At 42.4% G+C, this 22,360-nt stretch overlaps 2 protein-coding genes across 2 annotated transcripts; both read right to left on the reverse strand.

Annotated features, from left to right (window-relative positions):
• Positions 1–1,093: 1,093 nt before the first annotated feature.
• On the reverse strand, positions 1,094–12,338 carry ccnf (cyclin F). Its single transcript, XM_068718572.1, has 17 exons — positions 12,148–12,338; positions 11,158–11,309; positions 10,940–11,046; positions 10,764–10,831; positions 10,445–10,641; positions 10,043–10,096; positions 9,550–9,654; positions 9,242–9,319; positions 8,646–8,800; positions 7,623–7,787; positions 7,287–7,410; positions 6,718–6,898; positions 6,470–6,557; positions 5,039–5,138; positions 4,809–4,942; positions 3,328–3,506; positions 1,094–3,100 (listed from the first exon to the last, which is right to left on the reverse strand). Exons 1-17 carry the CDS (start codon positions 12,158–12,160, stop codon positions 2,655–2,657), a joined length of 2,346 nt encoding a protein of 781 aa, XP_068574673.1. The 5' UTR covers positions 12,161–12,338; the 3' UTR covers positions 1,094–2,654.
• Positions 12,339–15,484: 3,146 nt separating this feature from the next.
• LOC137878617 (transmembrane protein 100) lies at positions 15,485–18,777 on the reverse strand. Its single transcript, XM_068718985.1, has 2 exons — positions 18,725–18,777; positions 15,485–18,604 (listed from the first exon to the last, which is right to left on the reverse strand). The coding sequence occupies exon 2, from the start codon at positions 18,523–18,525 to the stop codon at positions 18,142–18,144; it is 384 nt and encodes a 127-aa protein (XP_068575086.1). The 5' UTR covers positions 18,526–18,604; positions 18,725–18,777; the 3' UTR covers positions 15,485–18,141.
• Between the last annotated feature and the right edge of the window lie 3,583 nt (positions 18,778–22,360).

Genomic DNA, 22,360 nt, shown 5'->3' on the forward strand with positions numbered 1-22,360 from the left:
ACAACTAGGATGTGCAGTGAACATACAGTAGAATAAACTATGTATGCTCAAGCCATACTCTAGTTTATTTTTTTCTAATTCCCCGCTGGCTATTTAGAAGCGTTGGATTTGGCTGCCCCAGCTGTACCGACAGATTTAAACAAGAGTCAGCTTAAATCGATTCAGCTGAAATGTCATGACTTTAGTCCATAATATGAAACTTCAAAATGTCTGGATCTCAGGTTCCCCTTGTGCAATTCAATAATGTCTCTTAATTAGAGTGTCCCTGTTTGGTAAAGGACTTCATCTTTCAAACTCCACACCTTCAGTTTGTAACACAGCTTTGAAGTCTTTGGGTTATTTACTCAGATGTTACAAAAAATCCTCCAGAGCTGCAGAAGACATTATACAAATCAATACTCCTGATAACAAGTAAACTGAACTTTACGAGTAAAATTGGTGGCACTAGCTACAACTGAGGATGGAGGGCCTGTCCTCGGGAATCCTTCCTGGAAATATAAGTGTTTTAACAACCTGAGAGTTTATGTTTGACAAGCTGATTCCAGTATCTTTAGACTCACTACTTTCCCAACAGGATTCAGTATTTCTTCACCAAAATTTGAATTCTGGCAGTGTGGAGACGGCTTTCGAATCAGCATTTATAGACCTTCACGTTGAAAAATAAAAAGGTAATGCTTTTTTCCTAAAATTATATATAATTTCTTAGGAGTTTCCATGTAGTCTGGTTCTACTTAAAGGGAAAGTTACAAAGTTCTGAGACAGTTAATTTAGTCAATAGTTGAGTTCATAAGCGGTTCTTGAATTTAAATTATTTGGTTGGTTAGGTTCTTTGAACATGAACTTCTTCTATGGGTACGTCTCTTGAACACAACCTAAATTAAGTGTTTCTTAAAAAACATTTTGTATTCATGTTGCCGATAGTTCTTACTAAGCCCAACAAAAGCAGTTTGTTAGGGAAAAGAACAATGCAGGACATCGCAATAGATTCTTATTAAAAAAAAAAAAATAATCAGAACAATAATTTAGAGTAATTCTATGACAAATTAAATTGTGTGTTTGCATGGCGGCACAATAAATAACACTGAAAGGAAACTTGCATGATGGCTTACTTTATTTCAACTCAATAAAAAATTACATATTCACATCACAGGTTTATAGAGAAAACACTGTACTGTAAAAAAACAAGTGTCACAAAGAGAACTGCCTTTTTGGAATGAAGCGAAAACAATTTCAAGTAGTAGTGGCATGTTCCTTTGTCTTTCTCCATGTATACATATAGTACTATGTACATTTTTTAAAACATAGGTTATAACCAGCCTGGCATAACAGTTAAAAATGGATTTACAGTCAGTCAGACTTTTAGACATCGTGTACTAGGTGTCCTGAATGAGGCATACAGCACTTTCAAAACCCTGTCAGGTAAAAAAATGTTCCTTTAGTGTCTGAAGTTCCCTTTCACTCCAAGAAGGCAAAGCAAATCCATTCAAAAACACTTAAGTATTGATTGTTCAAGCGGGGAAATTGTTACATTTCATTGAATTGCCCTCCTTCTGTGATGATAAAAGTGCTAGACCTAATTCCAACGCAAGGAAAAGTGGTGATGATGCATCGAGGGCCTCGTTACATTTGAGCTGATAAGTTAATGACTGTGTCACACTAAAACATCTGGGCGATAGGCTAAGGTTTGTACGACACTCATCCAGTGGGTGATTCTTGGTTAGTTACATTATCAGCACACCTTAACGTCAACATCTCAACATCTGTTGTTCCTGATGAGATTAGTGCGCTAAAGTTCTTTTAAGTAACATGGATCAAAATGGTAGGGTAGATATCCGCACATTTAAATATATGCAGAGAACACTTTATCTTTAACTTCTTCAGGTAATATGGATGAAAAAAATATGCAAATATATGTACTCTAGAAGATGCAGACTACTAAAAGAAAAGTCATTTCACAGCTCTGTTTCTATGAAAGTTGATGCCCCTGAAAATGCGAGTGACACCATAACAGTACCTTTGGCAAACACACGTAGAACTAAAAAGGACAAAACCCAACAAAAAGAGTTCATACAATCATATATTTTTTTAGGCTTCCGATGCAGACATTTCCATCAACCAGATGACAGTAGTCACCTATTGATGACATTCACCAACTACAAGATAGTCTTGTACAGACAGTGCGTATCAGAAACTATGTTAACCAAAACAAATCACAATAACATGACAGCTATGTTTAAGATTTCAGTACAATATGATTTTAACAATGAACACTTTCTTCTTTTCCCCCTGACCCCAAAACAAGCCTGTGAGGTTTCATTTCTTTTACAACGATCTGAGATCTGAGATAGGTTGTTGTAGAAGGCTGTAAAACAACAGAAAGGTTCCTGAGGAAAGTCGAGTCGTGTTCCAGTGGTTTCAGAGCGGACCGTCTTGGTTTATGGGAGGTATGTTATTGTGCCATGTCTGTAAACGTGTAAATGAAATGTAACGTAACGTAATAGAAAGGTGAGTTTCCTGGTAATTCATTTGTTTTCCCTTACTTGAAAGTCTCTTGATCTTCTGGCAATTGACGGCTCAGTGCAGGCTGACAGGTAACAGCATTGAGAACTGAAGAAAAGTGCTGACAGATCATAACTGAGCAAAGAAAACCCTGTCTATAGGCTCAGAAACCCTGCATTGGCAGAATAATCGTCTCCTTCCTCCTCTTCTCTTTCCACCTCACCTCCACTATGAGCTGCCGAGTTCTTCCTCTTCACTTGTTTGGTGGAGGTGCCCCGGGGCCTCTGCATGGGCACCAAAAGGCGGAAGCCTGGCTGGGCATTGGCGGAGGCGGTGCCCGGGGAAGCGGTAAAGGTCTTGAATGTGCAAGGGATGAGGGTGGAGGAGGAGCACGTGGACGAGGGGCTAACACTCTGGACGGAGGAGTATCCGGAACTGTGAAGGTCTGTCGGGAAGGAGAGGGGCTCCTCGTCTTTGAGGTCCTTGGTCACCTCCTTTTCCGCTTCAGAGAAGCTGTCTTCGTCGCTGGACAAAGCTCTGCAGTGCTCCAGTCTCTCGTCTGCGTCAGTCAGTGAGTGCAGTTTGATGGATATCATGGAGGCTGTGAAAAAGAGAAGTGTCCGAATTTAAAATAATGAATCATGTACTGGTTTATTATGCTTTCAACTGCTGCATCATCTCCAGCTGCTTAACGTACTGAGAGACTGACTCATGCATTACTCTCCTCTCTATACATATATATGGATTACTTCATTTATATGCTTTGCAGAGAAACTGGAAATAAACGTGCCCATCAGCCCCTCTCCCTTCTTTTTCCTCAACACTCACAATCGCAGTCTCTCTCCCCCTCGCTCTCCTCCTCCCGGTCGCCCTCATAACCGGAGGAGGAAGTGTCCAGACTCCAGTCCAATATGTCGCCGAGCAGCGTCTCCTCTTGATTGGACAGCTCCGCTGTGGGTGTGGCCACAAAGCTGGCTCTGTGGGCCTGCATGGCGTCATCGCGTCTCCTAGGGAGGAAGTGGAGAAAGTGCGTTAGAGTGAGTCACCGGCGCATCTCACAGATGGCACAAACAAACGTTTAACAACTCCGTCTGTTGCGGAGTACAGGAGCTGCCAAAAGAGCGAGGAGAGAGGAGTTGTTTCTAGTAACTGAATTCCTCCCGTGTCACACAGGTGCCTTAAATACTAAGATGTGTTAATTTCATGTTCAACACGTGTTGTAAACCTGGGAGCTACAGTATGTAATCTTTGTCCCTTTAGTCGATTAGTCTTTTTTTATGCTTTCATGCCGAATGGCTTATTTCCAAGAAACTTATGAGCACATCTCTAATAAACATAAGATTTAAAGTGGTGCCTTTGTGTGATTCTTTGTGGGAAAACTCAATTAAATCAACTAATCAATTACTCGAGTTAGAAGACTAAAAATTCCTTGATGTTTTCATCTCACAATATTGGTTATAGCAATGCTATTATGTAGGGCTGGGCAATATATCAATATAGCGATATGAAACTAGATATCGTTTGATTATTAAAATATGAAGTAACGGTTATCTTTTCCTAGTTTCAAAAGTAATGTAATTTCCTGAATTTACCAGACTGTTCTATTATTTGCCTTAACCCACTTAGTCATTATAGCCACATTATCTTTCATTAAGTCTCCAATATTTTGTTAATACACAAATACTCAACCCTAAAATATTGAGGTATTTGGCCAAAAATATTGTGATAACTGATTTTCTCCATATCGCCATGGCCTATTGTCATTCGCATTATTATCAAGACAAAAAGATTGTAAAAAAATGTTTTGTCTAAAACCACATGGGTTGTGCTCGAAAACACAAACATTTGTACAATCAAATGTCCAGAAAAATTAGTAACTGATATTTTTTTTGTTCTCCACACAGTCCAGGCCCTGATTGTAAAGAGTGCAAACTAAAGTAACAAAAGTGGCTAAATATAAAGTTAGTGAACATATTGGATAACACCATAAAACAATGGGATTAAAAGTAACAGTGGCCCAATGGCCCAGTGCCATTAGAAAGCAATGCAAGTGAAGCAACTTTGAGATTTCTCACAGGAGGCCTACTTAATAAAGAAATAGAAAGATGTCTAGGGGCTAGCAGGCTATACTGCATTATGCAACATAGAATGTGCAAGTGTTCACAGTAATGTACACTATATGCATCAATATATTTGATCTATATTTAAATGTTTCTTGTGGCTATTTTGCTGTTTTATTATTATTTTTAATGCAACACCTCACCCCAATGTGTTGTGAGGGGGAATCGGTGTGTTGCTCACTGGTTTACCTCTTGCTGGTGCTGGATGGAGAGGCGAGGAAGGTGTGGATGTCCGCTGGTTGACCGGTGGGACTGGGAGGCTCCATCTCAGGCTCCACCTCAGGAATCTCCAAGATCTGACACAGCTCTTTAAAATCCATCACCTTGTGGAAGCCAAGAAATTATATCAATAACCCGTTTCAGACAACCATTGAGAGACACGCTGTGCTACGATTCAAAAAATGTTTGTGTTGCGTTACCTTCTCTTTGCTGATGTGGTGGAAGGCCTCATCTTCAAACCGTTGCTTAACACCAGTGAGAGACACGTGCCTGTAATCTTTGGGAACGTCGTCACTGAAACTGAGGAGACGAGAGAGTGAGGGGGAAACAAAGGGAAGAAAAATGAGTGAGTCTGATCCACTTTGCTTTGCTGCATCTTTATAATCAGCTCTTGGGGACAAATCTCGTTACTTGTCCATTTGAGAATTACAGTTTGTCGATGCGACGCTCACCTATCAAAGTGACTCACCCTGAGGCACGTTTCTGTGACTCAGTTGGTGATTCACTGATGGTCTCTCACACACACACACACACACGCACACACACGCAGCACCACTACCACCCACCCACCCCCCCGGATCTATAGTCCAAAGACCCACGGTCTCTTATGACTCTGCAGCTTCAAAACCTTAATGGCCATCCATTTTCTTGGTCACCAGACATTATAAACAACCTTACATCTAATCACTGTGGCTATATGAGCATGCTGAGAACAGTGTACAAATCACCAATCCATGGAGGATCCATGAAGGCATGATGAAGGTACAGTAACAATCTCAAAATGGACTGAAAGGTTTCTAATGGCATTTTCTGTAGCTTAGAGTAAAATATATAGTGCGTTTCCCCCACCATTTGTTAACGTTGTATCCATAGTGGATGCCTTTGGTTATCGAATAGTGCTAATGTCATTACTCAGCAAAGGTCACAGTGGATCATTTTTCTAAATCGATAAATTGTGTTTAGTTTTTGGGCAACGTTTCCTTTTGATACTGTATCGTTTTACCACTTCGGGCCTTTTAAAATATTCAAATTAAAGTGTTTGAGAAGGTAAAGATCACTTTGTTGGAAGCGCTTCCAGCTCTTGAAATATGGAAGCTTTGACGAGGGGTTACGAGTTTCCTTTGGTTTGTTTTAAAGGCTCACAAGAGAAACGGTTATGTGAACCACCGTGTTCACATGGTTTATTTAACGCTTTTTCAGTTGTATTATTAATACTTCTAGGCCATTAGCATCATCTTCCTGTTCTCTGCTGTGAAGAAAACAACACATGCAATGCAAAATACAAAGACATTACAACTTTCCATGGCAAAAATGGCAATTAGCCTTTGGGTGGACTGTTTGGATGATGAGTTGAGAATATTTTTTTTTTTTTTTTTTACAATAACCATAATTTAAGTTTATTTTTCTTTTCTTTATAGATATGAGGAGAGACTTACCCTGCTGACAACAGATGAAGTGTATTTTAAGTGCCTTTTTTAGAATCAATATCATTTCTATGACCATGATAACACCACATCACTAGAGCTGAACAAAGGAACCAGAAAAGACCTGCGTGCGCTGAATGTGACTCAATAGACTGGGTGACGGAGCAGCAAGAGGATGATGATGATGATACAAGTCAAGACACTTACCACTTGACATACAGCAGCACAGACAGGGAGGCCAGGTTCTCCTTGGAGAAGCCGGTGTAGTCGACTAACTGGCTGGGCCAGAGAGGAGCTGCAGAGATGGAGACAGTAGACATAAGTCATGGGGAACATAAACTTAACACTCGACTAAGGCTGTGAATTCTATTTGTTTGGAGAAGAGTATTTGCAATACGTTGTGTTTAAAGGGTGATACAGTGCTTGTCAAACAGGTGTGCTGTGTGTGTTATTACCATAGTGATGTAGCGCTCGTGTAAGCAGTAGTGCAGCGCAGGCCAGTTTGGAAGGCGGTGGCGTGGCGAGAGCAGAGTAGAGCAGCGACAGCTCGCAGACGTAGCTGAAGAGGTGAGTGGTCCGCCTCTCCAGAGGGAGCAGAGACAGCAGCACCTCACCATAGTCCAGCAGTGTGGGGCTCTGAAGGGAAGTGCACCAAACCACTCTTTATATTTAAAAAGGTTCAAATTCAGTTCTTAGATTCACACAACATCTTTTATCGGCACTAAGAATTGACATCGTCGAATCTAATTGTTCACGTCTTGCTTATCGTCGAATCCTGTTTTGTTTTTTTTGGGGCCATTAATACCCCTTTATGTATCTATGGAAAACAGTAAAAAAAAAATAAAAAAAAGAATTGTTTGTTGCTGTTAATTGTGAGAACTACCCTTTGTTTGATGACCACATTGTTCCGCTACTGTGAAGATTGGACTGAGTTTGGCGGTTGAATCAGGCTCATAAATTTGAAATGTCGACTATTCAGGCTCATCTTTTCTCTACATTATACGAGGACATTGGTTGTACTCACCCTGATCTTTCCCTCCAGCACAGAGACGACCTCCCCCATCATTCGAACTAGGTCCTCATATTTGTAGGTGTTGTCTGTGAGCCAGACGGCTTCACGTATGGTCAGGATTTCTTTACTGATATAGCTGAAAACAAAAAGAACCAAATGTTAAAAATAAGATAGCATTTTAATCTATAACTAAATTGCATTCATTTAATAATAAAAAATAAAATAAAAAAAAACCTGCAACACTGGTATCCCTACATAAACCCTTGAACAAAGTGTATTACAACGGTTTCATAAATTAAAAGTAAAATAAATAAACATTTCAGAAAAAAGGCATGTGTGCATTCTCACCGTGTACAAACTACCATGCAGGCGATTCCCAATAACTGGAGGCGAGCCTTGGGGACCGAGCGCAGAGCCAGGTAGCGGTCCACACAACCCACCGTCACATGCAGCGTCAGGCTGGAGAAATCCTTCATGGTGGTCACCTCCACGAGCCAGTCCACCAGGATGTACCTGGACAGACAGACAAGTAGAAATTGAAGATAGTGTGCATTCAAAATAGTCATAATTGATAAAGATTCTGGTGTTTACAAGAAATATAGGAGAAAAAAAAGGGTGTTGCTGTGTATTACAGTGTAACAAGAGGCAAAAGATTGAAGTCTTTAACTGGTTCTGGCAAAATGAATGCCAACAAACTGCCAATAGTCTCATTGTTAGTCATTATTTCGGTAGTTTAATAAAAAAATAAAAAATAAAAAAAAGACATTTTATGAGTCATTTCCGTGCAGATAACGTACAAATATAAATACAAGACGGCGTATTTTTACGTTTGCGGAGCAGATCTCTGTTGAGCATATGCAGCACTCACCCGCTGCTGGCCTGCCTGCTGATTATAGTGGAAGCTTAGTGTTGCAGCAGACGCTCTGCAAACCATCCGCATATTTATGCTTTTAATGAAGCCCGTGTGTCAGGCTAGTAGGCCTGTCTTCTATCTATTTTCATACACAAGGTGTGCACAGTCCTTTTACACAAAGATGGGTCATAATGGGTGGGTATACATACATATATATATATATATATATTTCTTTACTGGTGGACTGGCTTGTGGAGGCCCTAAACTAGAGCAGACATTATCTGATCTTAAATTGTTTTGCCATAACGTCTGAATCGTGACTTGAAATCTCCCTGAAGGCTTTGTGTTTTGTCCCCCGTTACATCTACTCTTTAGTAATGTCATTAAAGAAAGCCAAGATGATCGGAACACAGTGAGTCATCACGATGACTAACGGGACCATTCAATTATCTAGACAGATAATAATACAACAACGATCTGTGATCATGCCAGTGATATCACGGTGAGGTTCTGTGTACCTCATGGTGTCCTTGATGCCTTGCCTCAGGATGCCCTGAGCGCAGTGTCGTGATGCTGGGTTAGAGGAACCGAAGAGCTGAGCCACCAGGTCAGAGCAGGCTTTTGACTCCAGACCCAGCGGATTGCCACTGCTGCACACTTTAGCCAAGGAGAGCTGAGGAAAGACGACATCATCTGTTTAACAAATGTTTCACAACGGCTTGTTGAATTTGATCACGCTTTAAATAATGAGGTAGAGTACTGCAACAGTTTGCTGCTGTGATTACAGAGCGTGATTGGGATGAGTTGAATTTGATTCAATGGAGCAGCTTAGGCAAAGCTTCGAAAAGGCGATGAACAAAAAAGAAACGATAAGTCATCAACTGCCAGATATGCTTCAATAAGAACAACTAACAACTCTGGACAAATAGAGGAGTGGGAAATGAAAGAGAAATGAAACAAAAACATTAAAATCACATTAGTGTCTTTTGCATCATTACAATGAACCACCAAGGGCAAATAAAAACAAAGAAGGCCATCTCAAGACACCAGAAGTCATTAAATCAACTGCTGCATCAATATACTGGCAATTGTCTGTCTTCAATCACATACACACCTGTGCCTCCCAGCATCCTTTGCCAGCATAGTCCCTGAGGGTTCGGATACACTGGAGGTACCTGCCTGGATCTGCCATCTGAAATTAATATATATATTTTAAAAAAAACACATAATAACTTGTTTGACCTCAGTTCTCAATGAATACACTTGCTACAAGCAATAAAAACAGTGTTTTGTTGTCTTTTAATCAATGTAATGCATGTATGAACCCTTGACATGGAGAAACTGTACAGTAGCCTAAATAAATAAGGTCAAAGTATTCAAGTATCACTCTGATTAGAAAACTAAATAGAGATTCTTACTCACCGCTGCTCTCCGGTTGTGCTCCCACAACATGTAGGAGCTCTGTAGACAGCCAGCCTGTGACGACTCCTCCAACATAGATACGGCCTCCGAGCGTCGTTCATCGCCCTGGAAAAAGGTAACACGGTTCCAGATGTGAGTGAAAGACCTCACTAAAGAAAGTGTTCCGTTCTTAGATGCTAACAAATCATCTCGTCAACACATTAACGCGTGTGTGACACGATAACGGAAAACCAACCAGAGTTCAAGGAAAGTGATGTGAAGTCATTTTTCGTCCTATCATAGAACAAAGCACACCGGGGCTGCAAGTAAGAACAATCAACATGGACGGTTGCAACCGCGGTGTGATACGAAAGAAGCAGAAAACAACAACTGCCCCACCTGTCCCGTTAATAACTAGTCGAACAACCCCCTGTGAGTGATACACTTTGACTAGAGGCCAATAGAAACCTGGTTGGCCACACCCAGACAGAGACAGTCTCACTGTTACACTCACTTCAAACAGCTGCAGAACTCTGGCCAAACAGTGCAACAAGGGTCCTCTCTTCTCCTGTGGATAAGAGAAAAAATAATTGATGAACACTTACTTGATACAATTTGAATTATCTACTTTTCCGTTATTATGAAATTATCCATGCAGTCGTGAATGCAATGTACGTTTTTTCTGTTAATTTAAGCCATGGCAGCATCTCCATTGAGCAATAAAAGATCAGCCTTGTTCTTAAATAGTTGGAGGAAAGCAGGAATGTGGCTGATTTTGCAGAATGCATTAACATTGATCATATCGTCACTACCACTGACACTATTTGCATTAATGAACAGAAAAGGAACATTATTAGTGCTAAAAATTAATGCAGCTTTATCCTCCATCCTCTTAAATGGGAATAGCCAAACCTACCACGTTGTTGTCACACTCGGCCTTGAGACGGTCAAACACCACGGCCTTGCAGCAGCTGCCGGTGGGCGACCACGGCGGGCGAATAAACACCCAGATGAAGGGATCCGTCGTGGGAGAGCGCAGGCTCTCTGCCAGGCTGAAGAAGTGGGAGGCCTTGCGGCCGCAAACGTCAGCTCGCCCCTCATCGCTCAACAATGCTGGTGGAGAGAAACAAGGCACAAGTGAGGAGCTGTGGAAATCATCAAGAGGCTTTCATGTCCCAGTTTCATTTTGGCCTTAATTTAACCAGGATGCTCTTGTTGTGTAGTGCTTAACTTACGTCCTTCGTTGTACAAATAGGCAATCCCTAGCTTCACAGCAGCTTCAAAATTCCCTTTATCAGCAGCTCTGAAAGAAGATAGATGTTTCAGGTTAAAACTCACACAGAAGAGAATAAATACATCTGTTTTTCAGGAGCTGGGTGCTTTTTTTTGTATTTGACAGAAGTGAGTGTACCTCTCAAACAGCCACAAGGTGTTGGGGGATGGCCACGTGTCCCTGAAACTGACCCGGGCCCATACACTGGAGTGGTTGTCAACAATGTCCCGCAGCTGGGAGTGAACCTGTGTAGACATCAAGACAATTAGTCCATCACCAAATGTGGGGATGACGCGGCACACACACATGCTAGAGGTCGGGTAGTAGTGTTACAGTGTGTACAGTGTGTTACTCACGGCTCTGACAGACAGCAGGTCCTCAGCAGAGAGGCACTGGAGCACACAGAGAAGGACCTCCTCGGGTAGAGACAGCAACGTGAGGGCTGGGGTTCGCTTACGCACACGCTTCCGAGCCGGAACAGTGTAGCATTTTGAACAACGGCAGTGGACTAAGGACAGAAAAGGGTAATTCAAAGTTAGACACTTCAATAGCAAGTGTCACATAGGCATGGCTAACATATTGGGGTGCAAGAAGCAATATAGTGCACACACACACAATCATCCAAAGCATTTCACATCTCAGTGCAAGGCCCACAAACTCATTCTCACATTAATGTCAGATCAATATTTGCACTTAATTTAAAAGCAGGCCAGTAGCTGATAGTCTCTCTCTCTCTCTCTCTCTCTCTCTCTCTCTCTCTCTCTCTCTCTCACACACACACACACACACACACACCACGGTGAAGGTTATGGCTCCACATTCAAAAAAGGTCTAACGTAAGACATCTCTGGGTCAAATGTTTAAATTCGTGGAAGGATGATTACCTAAAAAGTATCATAACAAGCTTACAACATCATATTAATAAAGTGTTGTAAGCATTAACAGCCATCTAACGACGGCGAGTTGAGCGTCTGACTGGATAAAGTCAAAACAAGTGAGCGCCCAAATTTCCCTCCTGAGCTTCAAATGCAACTAACGTTAGGTTACGACTACCAAGTTTAACACGAGTTATTTTATTGTTTTTTTAATTAGCACAGACGCGTACAGTGCCAGGAGGGTCACACATATTGCCAGCATTAAGCCATTTGAAGCTAGTTTCTTAGAGAAGGTATCCATGGCTAATGTTACCCCAAGTTAACGTTTGAGTGGGCTAGGAGGTCATAACCAGTGCTAACTCTGTCCAAATTGCGAGAAATAAACGCACGTTCACAAACACTCGCTTTACATTACGTCTTGCCCGTATTTCTGGTCGTAAGAGTTAGTTTAAGTGGAGTTAAGTTACTTACCGCCCGCTTTCATTGCAAGTGCAGTATCCCTCCTCAAACAGCGATGCCTGTAGCTAATGTTACAGTACTGAGCGGCGATTCAAACGTTACGGCGATACTAGCTAATTATTACACACAAACAGACGTGCAGGATATGTCAACAGAACATGTGATGTATAGTGTTGCACCACTGCTCACTGCTGTAGTAGTACTAAAATCTTAACAAGTTGTTAGCTGTTTGCCTGAATTCAAATTCAAGCACGAGTCCTCACTTGGTTGGACCCGCCCCCAAAGCTACTCTAGCACCGCCCGCGTTCACCGTTTAAACGCCAGATTCAATCTGATTGGTCAGACCTGGTGACGCCCATCTACCACATAGTGGCTCTTTGATTGGCCAGCGCCAACACCGGTAGTACCGATTGGCCAGATTTTATAAACTGAAAAATATCCCAAGATCATTGGACAACGTAACGCTATTTCGAACTACGCGCTCGTCAGTGACTGTATATGATTGGTTTATCTGATTATGAGACCGTCTACAGACCCGCCCATTTATTGTAGATTGTGGGAAATGTAGTTAAACAGGAAATGCAGTTTAAAGGTACGCTGTTTAAAGGGACAGCGTCGAACAAATCCAGAGATTACTTTTTATTGTGGCAATATCCAAACTATTCCGACAACAAGCAGTGCTTTGAACACCGGTTCCTCGTACCACATTGTTTTCTTAGAACTGATCTGTCAGTGTTTGTCCTGGCATGGTGAGATAGCAAAAGAAAAGATTGCTCTTGAAGCGACCATGTTTTGATTTTTTAACTGTTTTGGCTAAACTGACAAACAAAAACAAAAAAATGTAACATTTTGTGGACACCACTGTGTTGTAGCTATTGACCTGGACGGAACTGATAATGAAATGAATGACTGCTGTCATATTTATCTTTTTTTAATTAGGTCAAAGATTAACATTGCATATTATGCCAAATGCACATATTGTGCATATTCAATTGCTATGATGCTGGTAGGGTTAATCAAGAGAAATCCACAGCAAAAGTATGTGTAAAATGTAAAAAATGAAAACTTTGGTGGAGCAAAAATGATTATTGATGTGTTCCTTGTAATGCAGCACATCACACACACACACACACACACACACACACACACACACACACACACACACACACACACACACACTTAAAATGTATCAATTCATCAGTATTTGACAGAGCAGAGATTTCAAAAGAGAAGCCACCGATTGGTTTGGACTCTGATGCAGCAGCCTTGGAGGAAATTGCAGAAATGACAGGGTGATTAAAACCATTGTGTTGGATCCCCGTTGGGAATAGACTTTGGCTGAATAGTGTCCTCTTCATTGCTGGTCTTTTGAAGACGGTAATAAAGGAGCAGAGTACACTGCCAGTAGTAATCATTTGTTCCTTTCAGGCTCACTATTGATCTGCAGCTCACCCAATCTCATCATCACCTTAAATAGCTTTAGTTCAATATGACCTCTGTCACTGAATGGTTGTCTTTAAAAAAAGTAGAATAAAATGTTTTTGTATGTTTAAAACAAACAATGTTATATATATATTTCATAGTCTATATGGCAAGCCCTTTAATTAATTTAATTCAAGCCAGTTAATACAATTCTTCGTGTTCTTCTATAAATGTGAACTGCAGCATATATGTGTGATGGTGAACAAAGAAAACTAATTTCTTCAAATTGTCTCTGTATTCATTGAGGCATGTAATTCTTGCTGCATTTACTGTAAGTGTTGTATAATTAAATTATCTTGTGAGTGACCTCACAAGGCAGAGGCTGTGACATCGTCAATTGGATGCAGTTACTGTTTCCATAGAAACCCCAATCATTTTCTCAGTAAAACACAAAGTGACCAGTAATGGCTAGGGGAAAGCGATCTGTTGATGCTTTCAGCCTAAATTGAAGACAATTATAGCAATAAAACAATGCACAATGTGCTCACAAAACAGTGGGTTGAAGTCTACAGTTTTGTTCGCTAAGCAATCATTATTTATAGCATAATTTTTCTGAAAATGTGTTGTTGTAAAGCTGCTGCCTCCCATAGTAAGTGATTGGGTTTGATGTGAGAGCAATGACTTCACACCTTCATAGGAGCGGTCCTGATGCAGCAAGGTATTAATTAATGAAATACAGAGCAGAACACATTTTGAAAAAAAGCTTTTTGTTATCTATAAGGTTGACATTTGTTGAGGAGATTAAAAGAAAGATGGGAAGTACGGTTATTCATAATATCTTTTTGTTTGTTTGGCAATGTCTCATATTCCTCTTCATCCAGACATAATCAAAAACTAAAAGTTTGGTGCATGTGACAGTCCTTTCCGTACTCTGAAGTATCTGATTTATTACATCCAATAGTTTCTTATCACATTTGATTCTATTATAATTTCTACACTGAGACTGCATTTTAATTTCATTTTACCTGTGATTTAATTTGACTGTCTGGCCTGTGTGATTTCCATCCACACCTGTCTCCAAAACCGCTGCAGAATTTAAATGTAACAGAAGTATCATTTGGAAATGTCACAACAGGCAGTGACTAATTCAGTAAGACAGAATTTTGCACAGATGCTGTTGATCTGGAATTTGAATAAAACATGAATGAAGTCATCAGGCCCCAGTGTGGAATCAAATCCAGACTCTGTGATGTCACTTCGTGCTGCCTGTTCTTCTGGCTTTGCATTTTAAACTGCTGTCGGCTTTGTATAATTCAAACTATGATAAAAGCCAAATAGCACTGAAGGCTCAGGTTTGAAGCCAAGTTCTGGATATTGCGAGGCGGATGAGTTGCTCCCATCTGGTTTCCTGTAATCTGTGCTGACCCTAGCAGTCCAGCCGACCACTTCCACTTCATCTGCACTTTCCCCCCCGTCGGCCTCTTTATCCAGACCTAAACATTGCTCCCTCCACACCCAAAGCCGTTTCCCAGCACAGTTACCACTGAATGATCGTGTTCTTATTTAATGAAATACAAAATAAACTCCTGGTGAACTGAACCAGTTGGACAGGCCTGTGCGATGACTACGCAAATAATAGGTTTGTCAATGTGTGGGTAGTTTACCTGTGTTATCATTATGCCAGTAGGGGGTGTCATTTTATTCTGCTCGATTCTGGCCCCCCTGTTTTCCCGACAATTAAAGGATCACACATGTCTCTGAGTATCTGACCAAGTCATTCAAGCTGGCAGCACATGGCAATGTGTCTATATACAGCATCGAAATTTCTCCCAAATAATCTCCCAAAGAAAACAAGTTTAATACAAAGTGATATATTTAATAAATACTCGGGGACTTTCACCTCAGGCAATAAAGTAGAATCTCACAGTTCAGTTCAGGTAACATTTATTTAATACAACAAATAAAGTGTACACATAAGTAAAAATATACAGTAAAAATATAAAATTGTCATATATACAGCACCAAATATTAGAGGGCACACAAACAGACATATTTCGTGTCACTCGCCCGTGACAAACAGCGTTGGCAGACAGCGTGGCTGTCTACTGGGTGAGGGAAGTATTTCCCCCGCAGCAGAGAGAGGTAGACTTTCCCTTTAGTATTTTTCAAAAGGCAGACGGGAAATCACTTCACATCTCTATCAAACAAATTCTGGTCACCTGTCATTAATATTTAGTGTCAACTCACTGGCACAATACAGCTTGAAAATCAGCAAGTACAAGTATGCAACCACAATTTACTACACTGCACTGAGCTAAAAAAAGAACATACACATCATGTTTTTTTGCCAGTACATGAAGGTTCAGAGAAGACTTATTACACATCGATTATCCTGGCGTTTCTCACTGCTGCTGTCAGTAATGCATTATATCCCCTAAGAATAATACTGCTCTGTTCGGATCTGACTGCAGGGATAGCTCCCCACTCCCACCTTTAAGTGAAAGGAATGACCTCCCAAGCTTTGCTTTTGTCTTCCACCATTACCCCCCCCCCCCCAGCTTAATAGAGTTTGGCAGACAACCAGTATGCAACAGAACATCTAAATGCACACTGAGCCGCGAAGACATGTGTGAGAGAGGACTGATCGATTGCATGTTGAAGCAGCTGGCCTCCAGGGCGGTCTTTGGCTTTGTGTGTTAACTGCTACCTCTGGATGCATAGACACATTCTACTCAGCAACGCCACCAATCTGGTTGCCAGTATTGACGAAACAGTGATCAATAATAGTTCTCCGGGGTGAAGGAGTGCTTTTGTGCGGCCCTTCACATGGAGACAAACTCCTTTCAGCTCCTATACATTCTGTGATTTGCACGTTCTACTTCTGTGATTTGTGTTTTCCATCCCATGTTACATTCAGTGGCGAGAATATTTAAGACAAGACTAAAAAAGCAATAGTGTGTCTCATCCTGTGAGACCACACAGCAACAGAAAGCACCTATTCACAGCTGTGGAGTTGAGCGCAGCTACATTCACTCTTTCTTTCCGAAAGAAAAAGTACAGGAAAGGGAAACCCCAGAGACACTTAGAGCACAAACAGTAATCAGTATCCACTAGAGAACAGCCGTGTGCCATATTTTCAATACTTTCCACAATGAGAGCAAAATTATCCAATTTTCTTTGGCAAGGAGTGATAAAGACAAATATCTGTGTACTATCAGCCTTACATTTAAGTGTGTGTGGCTGGGCTATATAACAATGGGGAAATGAAGGGATCAAGTCAGAAACTGGAGATTTAGGATAGAGGAAGGCATGTGGGATGAATGAGGAGAGTCCTGTTGGGGTAAAGAGAGAGAGAGCGAGAGAGGAACAAGGGGGGAAATTCTCAGGGGTTCAGATGGAAACGGCGGAATGCGACAGAGCCTTTTTCCATGAGTGCTTGCTCAAGGCACCAAGAGGGAGGGGCCCTAGGGGAGCAGGATCAGTCAAAGTGTCCCTACAGTGGCATGTCCCCTCGGGTAGTGTCCTTCAGTAATCCTGGCCTGTCCTGTGTGGGGTTGAGTTGCCCCACGAAAACACTAGGCTGGGCGTAAATGCGTGCACATTGAAAGGAGGGCAATCAGAAAGTCAGTGCCCCACTCCTTTGTAGTGTGAAGCTGAAGCTACAAAATGCCTTTCGGAGCATGTTGCTTTACTAGAAGTTCCTCTCGCTTGGCGTGAACATGGCTACATGTGCAAATATTTTGCTTCTCAGTAGTGAAGCCCAAAGGTCCAACAGACTTTCAGTTCACCAGAATCTTTATTTGAGCACACGCACACAAACACCTTCCACTTCCCAGCAGGTCCTCTGCCCTCTCCGGCTCATCGTTCACACAGATGCCACTAAGATCCTGCTGGACTCAAGTTCCACTCTCCCGTTGCGTAAAAAAAGCTCCCAACACATTGCTGCGGTGTCACAGGACGAGTGAATGACGCTGGCCGCTGACGCGGGTGCCCTGCTCTTTTGGCCCGGGTATCAGGTTGCCGTCTTTGGCCCACTTCTGGCCTCTTGGAGAGTCACCTGTCCTGGCAAGAGGAATGCTGTGACTGACGTGCCTAGTGACGCCAGCATTGAATCCGGCAGCAGCTCTGCATAGCGTGTTAGGTGTCAGTGCGAGCTCCCACTGTGACCGCTAGTGCATATGTGAGCGAGGACCGCAAGGGCCATGTATCCGTGCGTGTAAATATGCATGTAGTGTGCAATGCATATTTGTGTGTGTCTCCTCTGAGGTTGTTTTGACACTGGACACCTGCCGTCTGATGATAAAAGAGCGTGTGAGGCGTTGGTGATCCCTCCTTGTCAATCCAAAATGGTCCAAACTTTAACAGACTAAACAGATACTTCCATCTGTCCTTCCACTCTCTATGATTTCTCAGCTTAAGTTCTCTCCGGTATGAGCTGAGCCAAACTCTGTGATAAAGAATAGAGGGGATTTGGCGCTGGGAGGAGGTGAAGTGGCGGCTTCTATAGCCAACCCTTGAACTCCCAGCAGTTGGTATGTCTCTACTTTCAAGTTCCTACCACTGTTTCCCCCCCACCCATGTGCTTCACAGGGGACACTGCTCAGAGGTGAACGAGCCTCCCTCTTTTTTTTTCCTTCTCTTCTTCTTGTGGACAATCCAACAGGCAGTGGCCGTCAGCAACAGCAAAAGACCCATGACAAGTAGAACCACCGACACCACTTTCGTCTGAGGCAGGTCATTATAGGTGTAGGTCACGCCGGTTCCTGCGACGCCGATCACCAGAGAGATGATTCCGAAGGGAAAGATGCAGCGGTACCAGGACTTCTCCATGCCACCGGTGGCCTGGGACAGACGCTCCAGAGAGGAGAGCACCTCAGGGACTTTGGCCCCGCCAGCCTCCAGGGACTGCCCCTCCTGCCCCGTGTTGGTCTGGGGTTGGCAAGCCAGGTGGCCTGTTGTACAGCCCATCCTGATGTTGTGAGCTGTTGGATCCTGAAGCCAGGCTGCAGCGTGGGCCTCTTGGATCACGTTCGCAGTCAGCTCTGGCCTGGAGAGGCAGAAAGAAATAGAGAAGGCACAAAAAGAGAGAAAGGAGAAGGAGCTTTCTAAGACACCGGAGAAATGACTGAAGATGAAGGCTTCTAAGTCAGCGCTGAAATCCACTCACACTTTCCCCTTCTCTCTCTCCCTCTCTGGCTGTTTCTCTGCCAGCTCTCTGGCAGCACATTGTACACTCTGCCGACTGTAGTAGCGGGGGATATATAAGGGACTATGGCAAGGGGAGGAGCTGTGCAAGAAAAACAGGGAAGTCCGAGTGCTTTGATTGGTCTTCTTTCGTGTGACGTCAATCATTGAAGCAGAGAGAATAGGGTTTGACGACGCACAGGAAGGGGGAGGGGAGAAGAGTTAACTGCTCCATCTTTTCTTCATCTCCCAATCACTGACTCTGAATTGCAGTCATTTCTTTTCTTTTCCTGCAGTGTAAAAGCCTCCCCCGATGAATACAGAAGCTCACTGCCGACTGGAAATTGGAAAAGAAAGGGGGAATCCCACATAATGTCAGATTGGAAAGTTACTTTTTCCATCTCACCTCGCACCACAACAGCACAAATGTGCAATCACAGCCTCCTCCACATGACAGTTATAAAGTGATGGTGTTTCCACTGCACCAACAGCCTATGACCACCCACTCACTCCTCCGTTTATGTTCATGTGGAAGACACTGATTTACAGGAGGACATCAAATACATGCCTCTATAATGTAAGTGTATAGACTAATGGACGTGGCCACACATGGCAGAAATACACAGGCAGCCCCCACTGCTTTCCCACCCACACACACTGCATGGAAGGTAACCTAGTAGTAGTTAATCCCCCACCATCTCTCTCTTCCACGAAGAGAAAATCAATCCAGACAGCTCTCGTCTCCGAAACTTGCTTATCTCCCTCCTCCACATCTGAAAAGCTATGTTGGGGAAGGATAAATGTGTGTACACAGCTCAACGTCTATGTTTATATCTTCAGGCATTACTGGATTTGTAAATCCTTTTTTCCTTCCATGCTTTTTGAAAATGAACTGTGAACTTAATATTGATTATGGCAGTTTGTTGCTGAATGGCTTTTGGAATTTATGCGTACTGTTTCCTACAACTCTCAGAAAAGAGAATGGTGGTTTCGAGTGTATTTAAGGATGCATGTGTTATAATGACACAACATGCCTCTTTGGTATGCATGAAAGATGTGTCACAAAAAATATCTCACCTCACTACAGGTCTAAAGTCATCTCGAGAAGCTTTACAGGTATAAAAACCATAGTGCATGGCATCTTGAGTATCTACAGAGACACGAGGAACAACTCAGCAACCAATACAATTCAATTATGGGTTTCAAAAAACATCTCTATGCATCAGTAACCATAGCATAGGATTAAGGGGCATCTATTTTCATAAGAATGCCCAACTTGCCTCCATATATGAACAGGAAAACTGCTCCTTAGTTTAGACACTGTTTGCTTTGCCTTAAAATAAAATTCAACCTAATAAATAGCGGGTGTATCAAATAATGAACCCTAATAACTGGTGACCACGCTGACTTAAAGGGGATGTTCACCCCACAATAAAGAAATACACATTGAGCTCCACTAGCCGTGGAACATATGGTCCCATTATATTGGAGAGAAGGCAGACATCTCTAAGGCCGAAAACTAGGCAACTCACAACAAAACAATCTAGATTGGTAAATAGCAAAGCGGGTGGGAAAAAGGTGTTCTTATTTTGGGGTGAATTTACCACTTAACAATCCCTGCTGTAGCTCACTCTGGAACAGAGCTAGAAGAGCAATAAGAAGAGTAACAGAGGGGAAGTGAGGAATGTGTTTGCGAGGGGCGGGGCGTCGGAGAAAAGAGATGTTCAATGGGCATTTAAAGGAGAGAAGTGGATTCTTGGTAGTCCTGTTCAGTTTCTGTGGATTTGTACTTGGACTCCAGCGCTGCAGTCCAAGTACAACGTTTCTAGGGCTGAAACAAAAAGTGAAAATGAAAAGGGTGAAAAAGAAAAGAGTACAAGTAGGAAGGAATGCGTAAGACAAAGAAAAGACTATTCAACTCTCCGAGTGAGCGTAGCCTACGTGTGGCACACAGCCGCGTCGACATTGGAAAGAAAATGGAGCTTCGTCCATGGAAAATATAATTGACTGGGATCTTCCATTATGTGACAAAAAGAGGCGTGAGAAAAAAACGGGACAAACGCGTGAGACATGGGTAACCTGGGCAGGGCCATGCTTGTGGGAGAGCTCTGTCAGAGCCAGAGCCAGGCAGCAGCTGATGTATGCAGGTCAGAGGAAGGCTGCGTTGCGTAGGCACCACTCCCTCTGGGACCTGTGTGTGGTGCTGACATGATCTCAAGGATGCTTCCTGGCTTCCTCCTTTTCCTACTTTCACACACACTGATCCAAGACCTTGAGGGCGGACGAGAAGCTTGCAGCACATTTCCACAGTCCCGTACAACTGCAATCCACGAGTGGTGAGACACTTCTGGAGGAGGAGATCTTGCAAAGATCTTGTGTGACTGCATTTCTGATTTAAAACCAGGAGACGTTGCCAATCGTTGTTGTGCTCCTGTTGTTTTCTAAACGGTTAGAAATGTGAAGCTAAAATCTTCACCTCCCTTTTATAATCTTTTTATTCCTCTCCTCAGGGAGACATACCATTTCCAGCTTGCAGCTTGCAGCATGCAGCGATCCAGGCCCCTGAGCATCTCTGTGACTCAGCCGGCTTTGAGTGTGCACGTCCCTGCTTTGAGTGTAGTAGGGCCCAAACACCCACGTCCTGCTGTGTGAACCCAGCGCCACCTGTTGCCCAGTCTGGCACAGCCCCTGCCAGCCACACGTCATCTGTGTGCACGAAGCCTTTTAGGCCTCTCCAAGGCTTTCTGCATCTCACATACGCCCTCACACAGCATTCGTGGCGGGGGCAAAAACCACGATTACCAATCTTCTCAGATCACTGAGGCATTGCATTGGACCCATACGCATTATACATTATTCAATGTAGATGTATAAAACCTCGGCGTGGAAATCAAACACACTATATGTAGAAACATTATGGTGGAGTATTGGGGGGGTTCACAGCGGAGAGGTTGCAGGTCCGTCTCATGACTAACAAACATTCATTCACCCTGTGAGCTCCTCAGAATCTCTGATTTGCCAGATAGTAGGAAGAGCACATGGAGGATGAGGCTTCTGTGAAAGACGGGATTAAAATAGGACAAAGAGCCGATATTAGTTAGTATCTTATGAAGTCTTATTTCCATATGTAATTCTAGATCTGAATCCATTTGCATGCTTATTGATTGATTGATTGAAGCAATTAACACAAGTCACCTGCTAGTGTCTTCTATGGTCACTTCTTCTGTGAATTGAGTGCCACCTGCTGGTACAGGCAGAGTTGCAAGAGCTCTATTACCGACCTAGGGTCACATTTTTCCATGACACGTTATTCTAGGTATTAATTGTTATGTAGTACAATTATACAACTCAAATCTGAGTCAAAATATAATTTAAACAGAGGAAATAGCAATGAATCATCAGAAAAATAAAACCTAACCAGTTCAAATTGATATATATACACAAGAAGATTAACTGGAATTACAAATATCAAGACCATGAAACATATTTGCCACATGCTGGTATCATGTAGTAACAAATAATAATGTCAAACAATATAAATCATTGCCGTCTAGTAAAAACAATGTGAATCTTGGATAAGTTTCAGATGAATTGAAGGGTTAAATGTTTCTTATATATT

The sequence above is a fragment of the Cebidichthys violaceus genome, unplaced genomic scaffold (genome assembly GCF_023349555.1).
Source record: "Cebidichthys violaceus isolate CVI_PGR_0920_01 unplaced genomic scaffold, fCebVio1.0.p SCAF_23, whole genome shotgun sequence".
NCBI classification, from domain to species: domain Eukaryota; kingdom Metazoa; phylum Chordata; class Actinopteri; order Perciformes; family Stichaeidae; genus Cebidichthys; species Cebidichthys violaceus.

Coding starts and splice junctions, on each gene's coding strand:
- ccnf (XM_068718572.1), bottom strand. Junction 6,558..6,717: donor ACGAGCGCTACATCACTATG/GTAATAACACAC, acceptor CCATCTCTGCAG/CTCCTCTCTGGCCCAGCCAG. Junction 5,139..6,469: donor GTGCTGCTGTATGTCAAGTG/GTAAGTGTCTTG, acceptor TCGTCTCCTCAG/TTTCAGTGACGACGTTCCCA.
- LOC137878617 (XM_068718985.1), bottom strand. CDS start 18,525: ATGGGCTGTACAACAGGCCACCTGGCTTGCCAACCCCAGACCAACACG.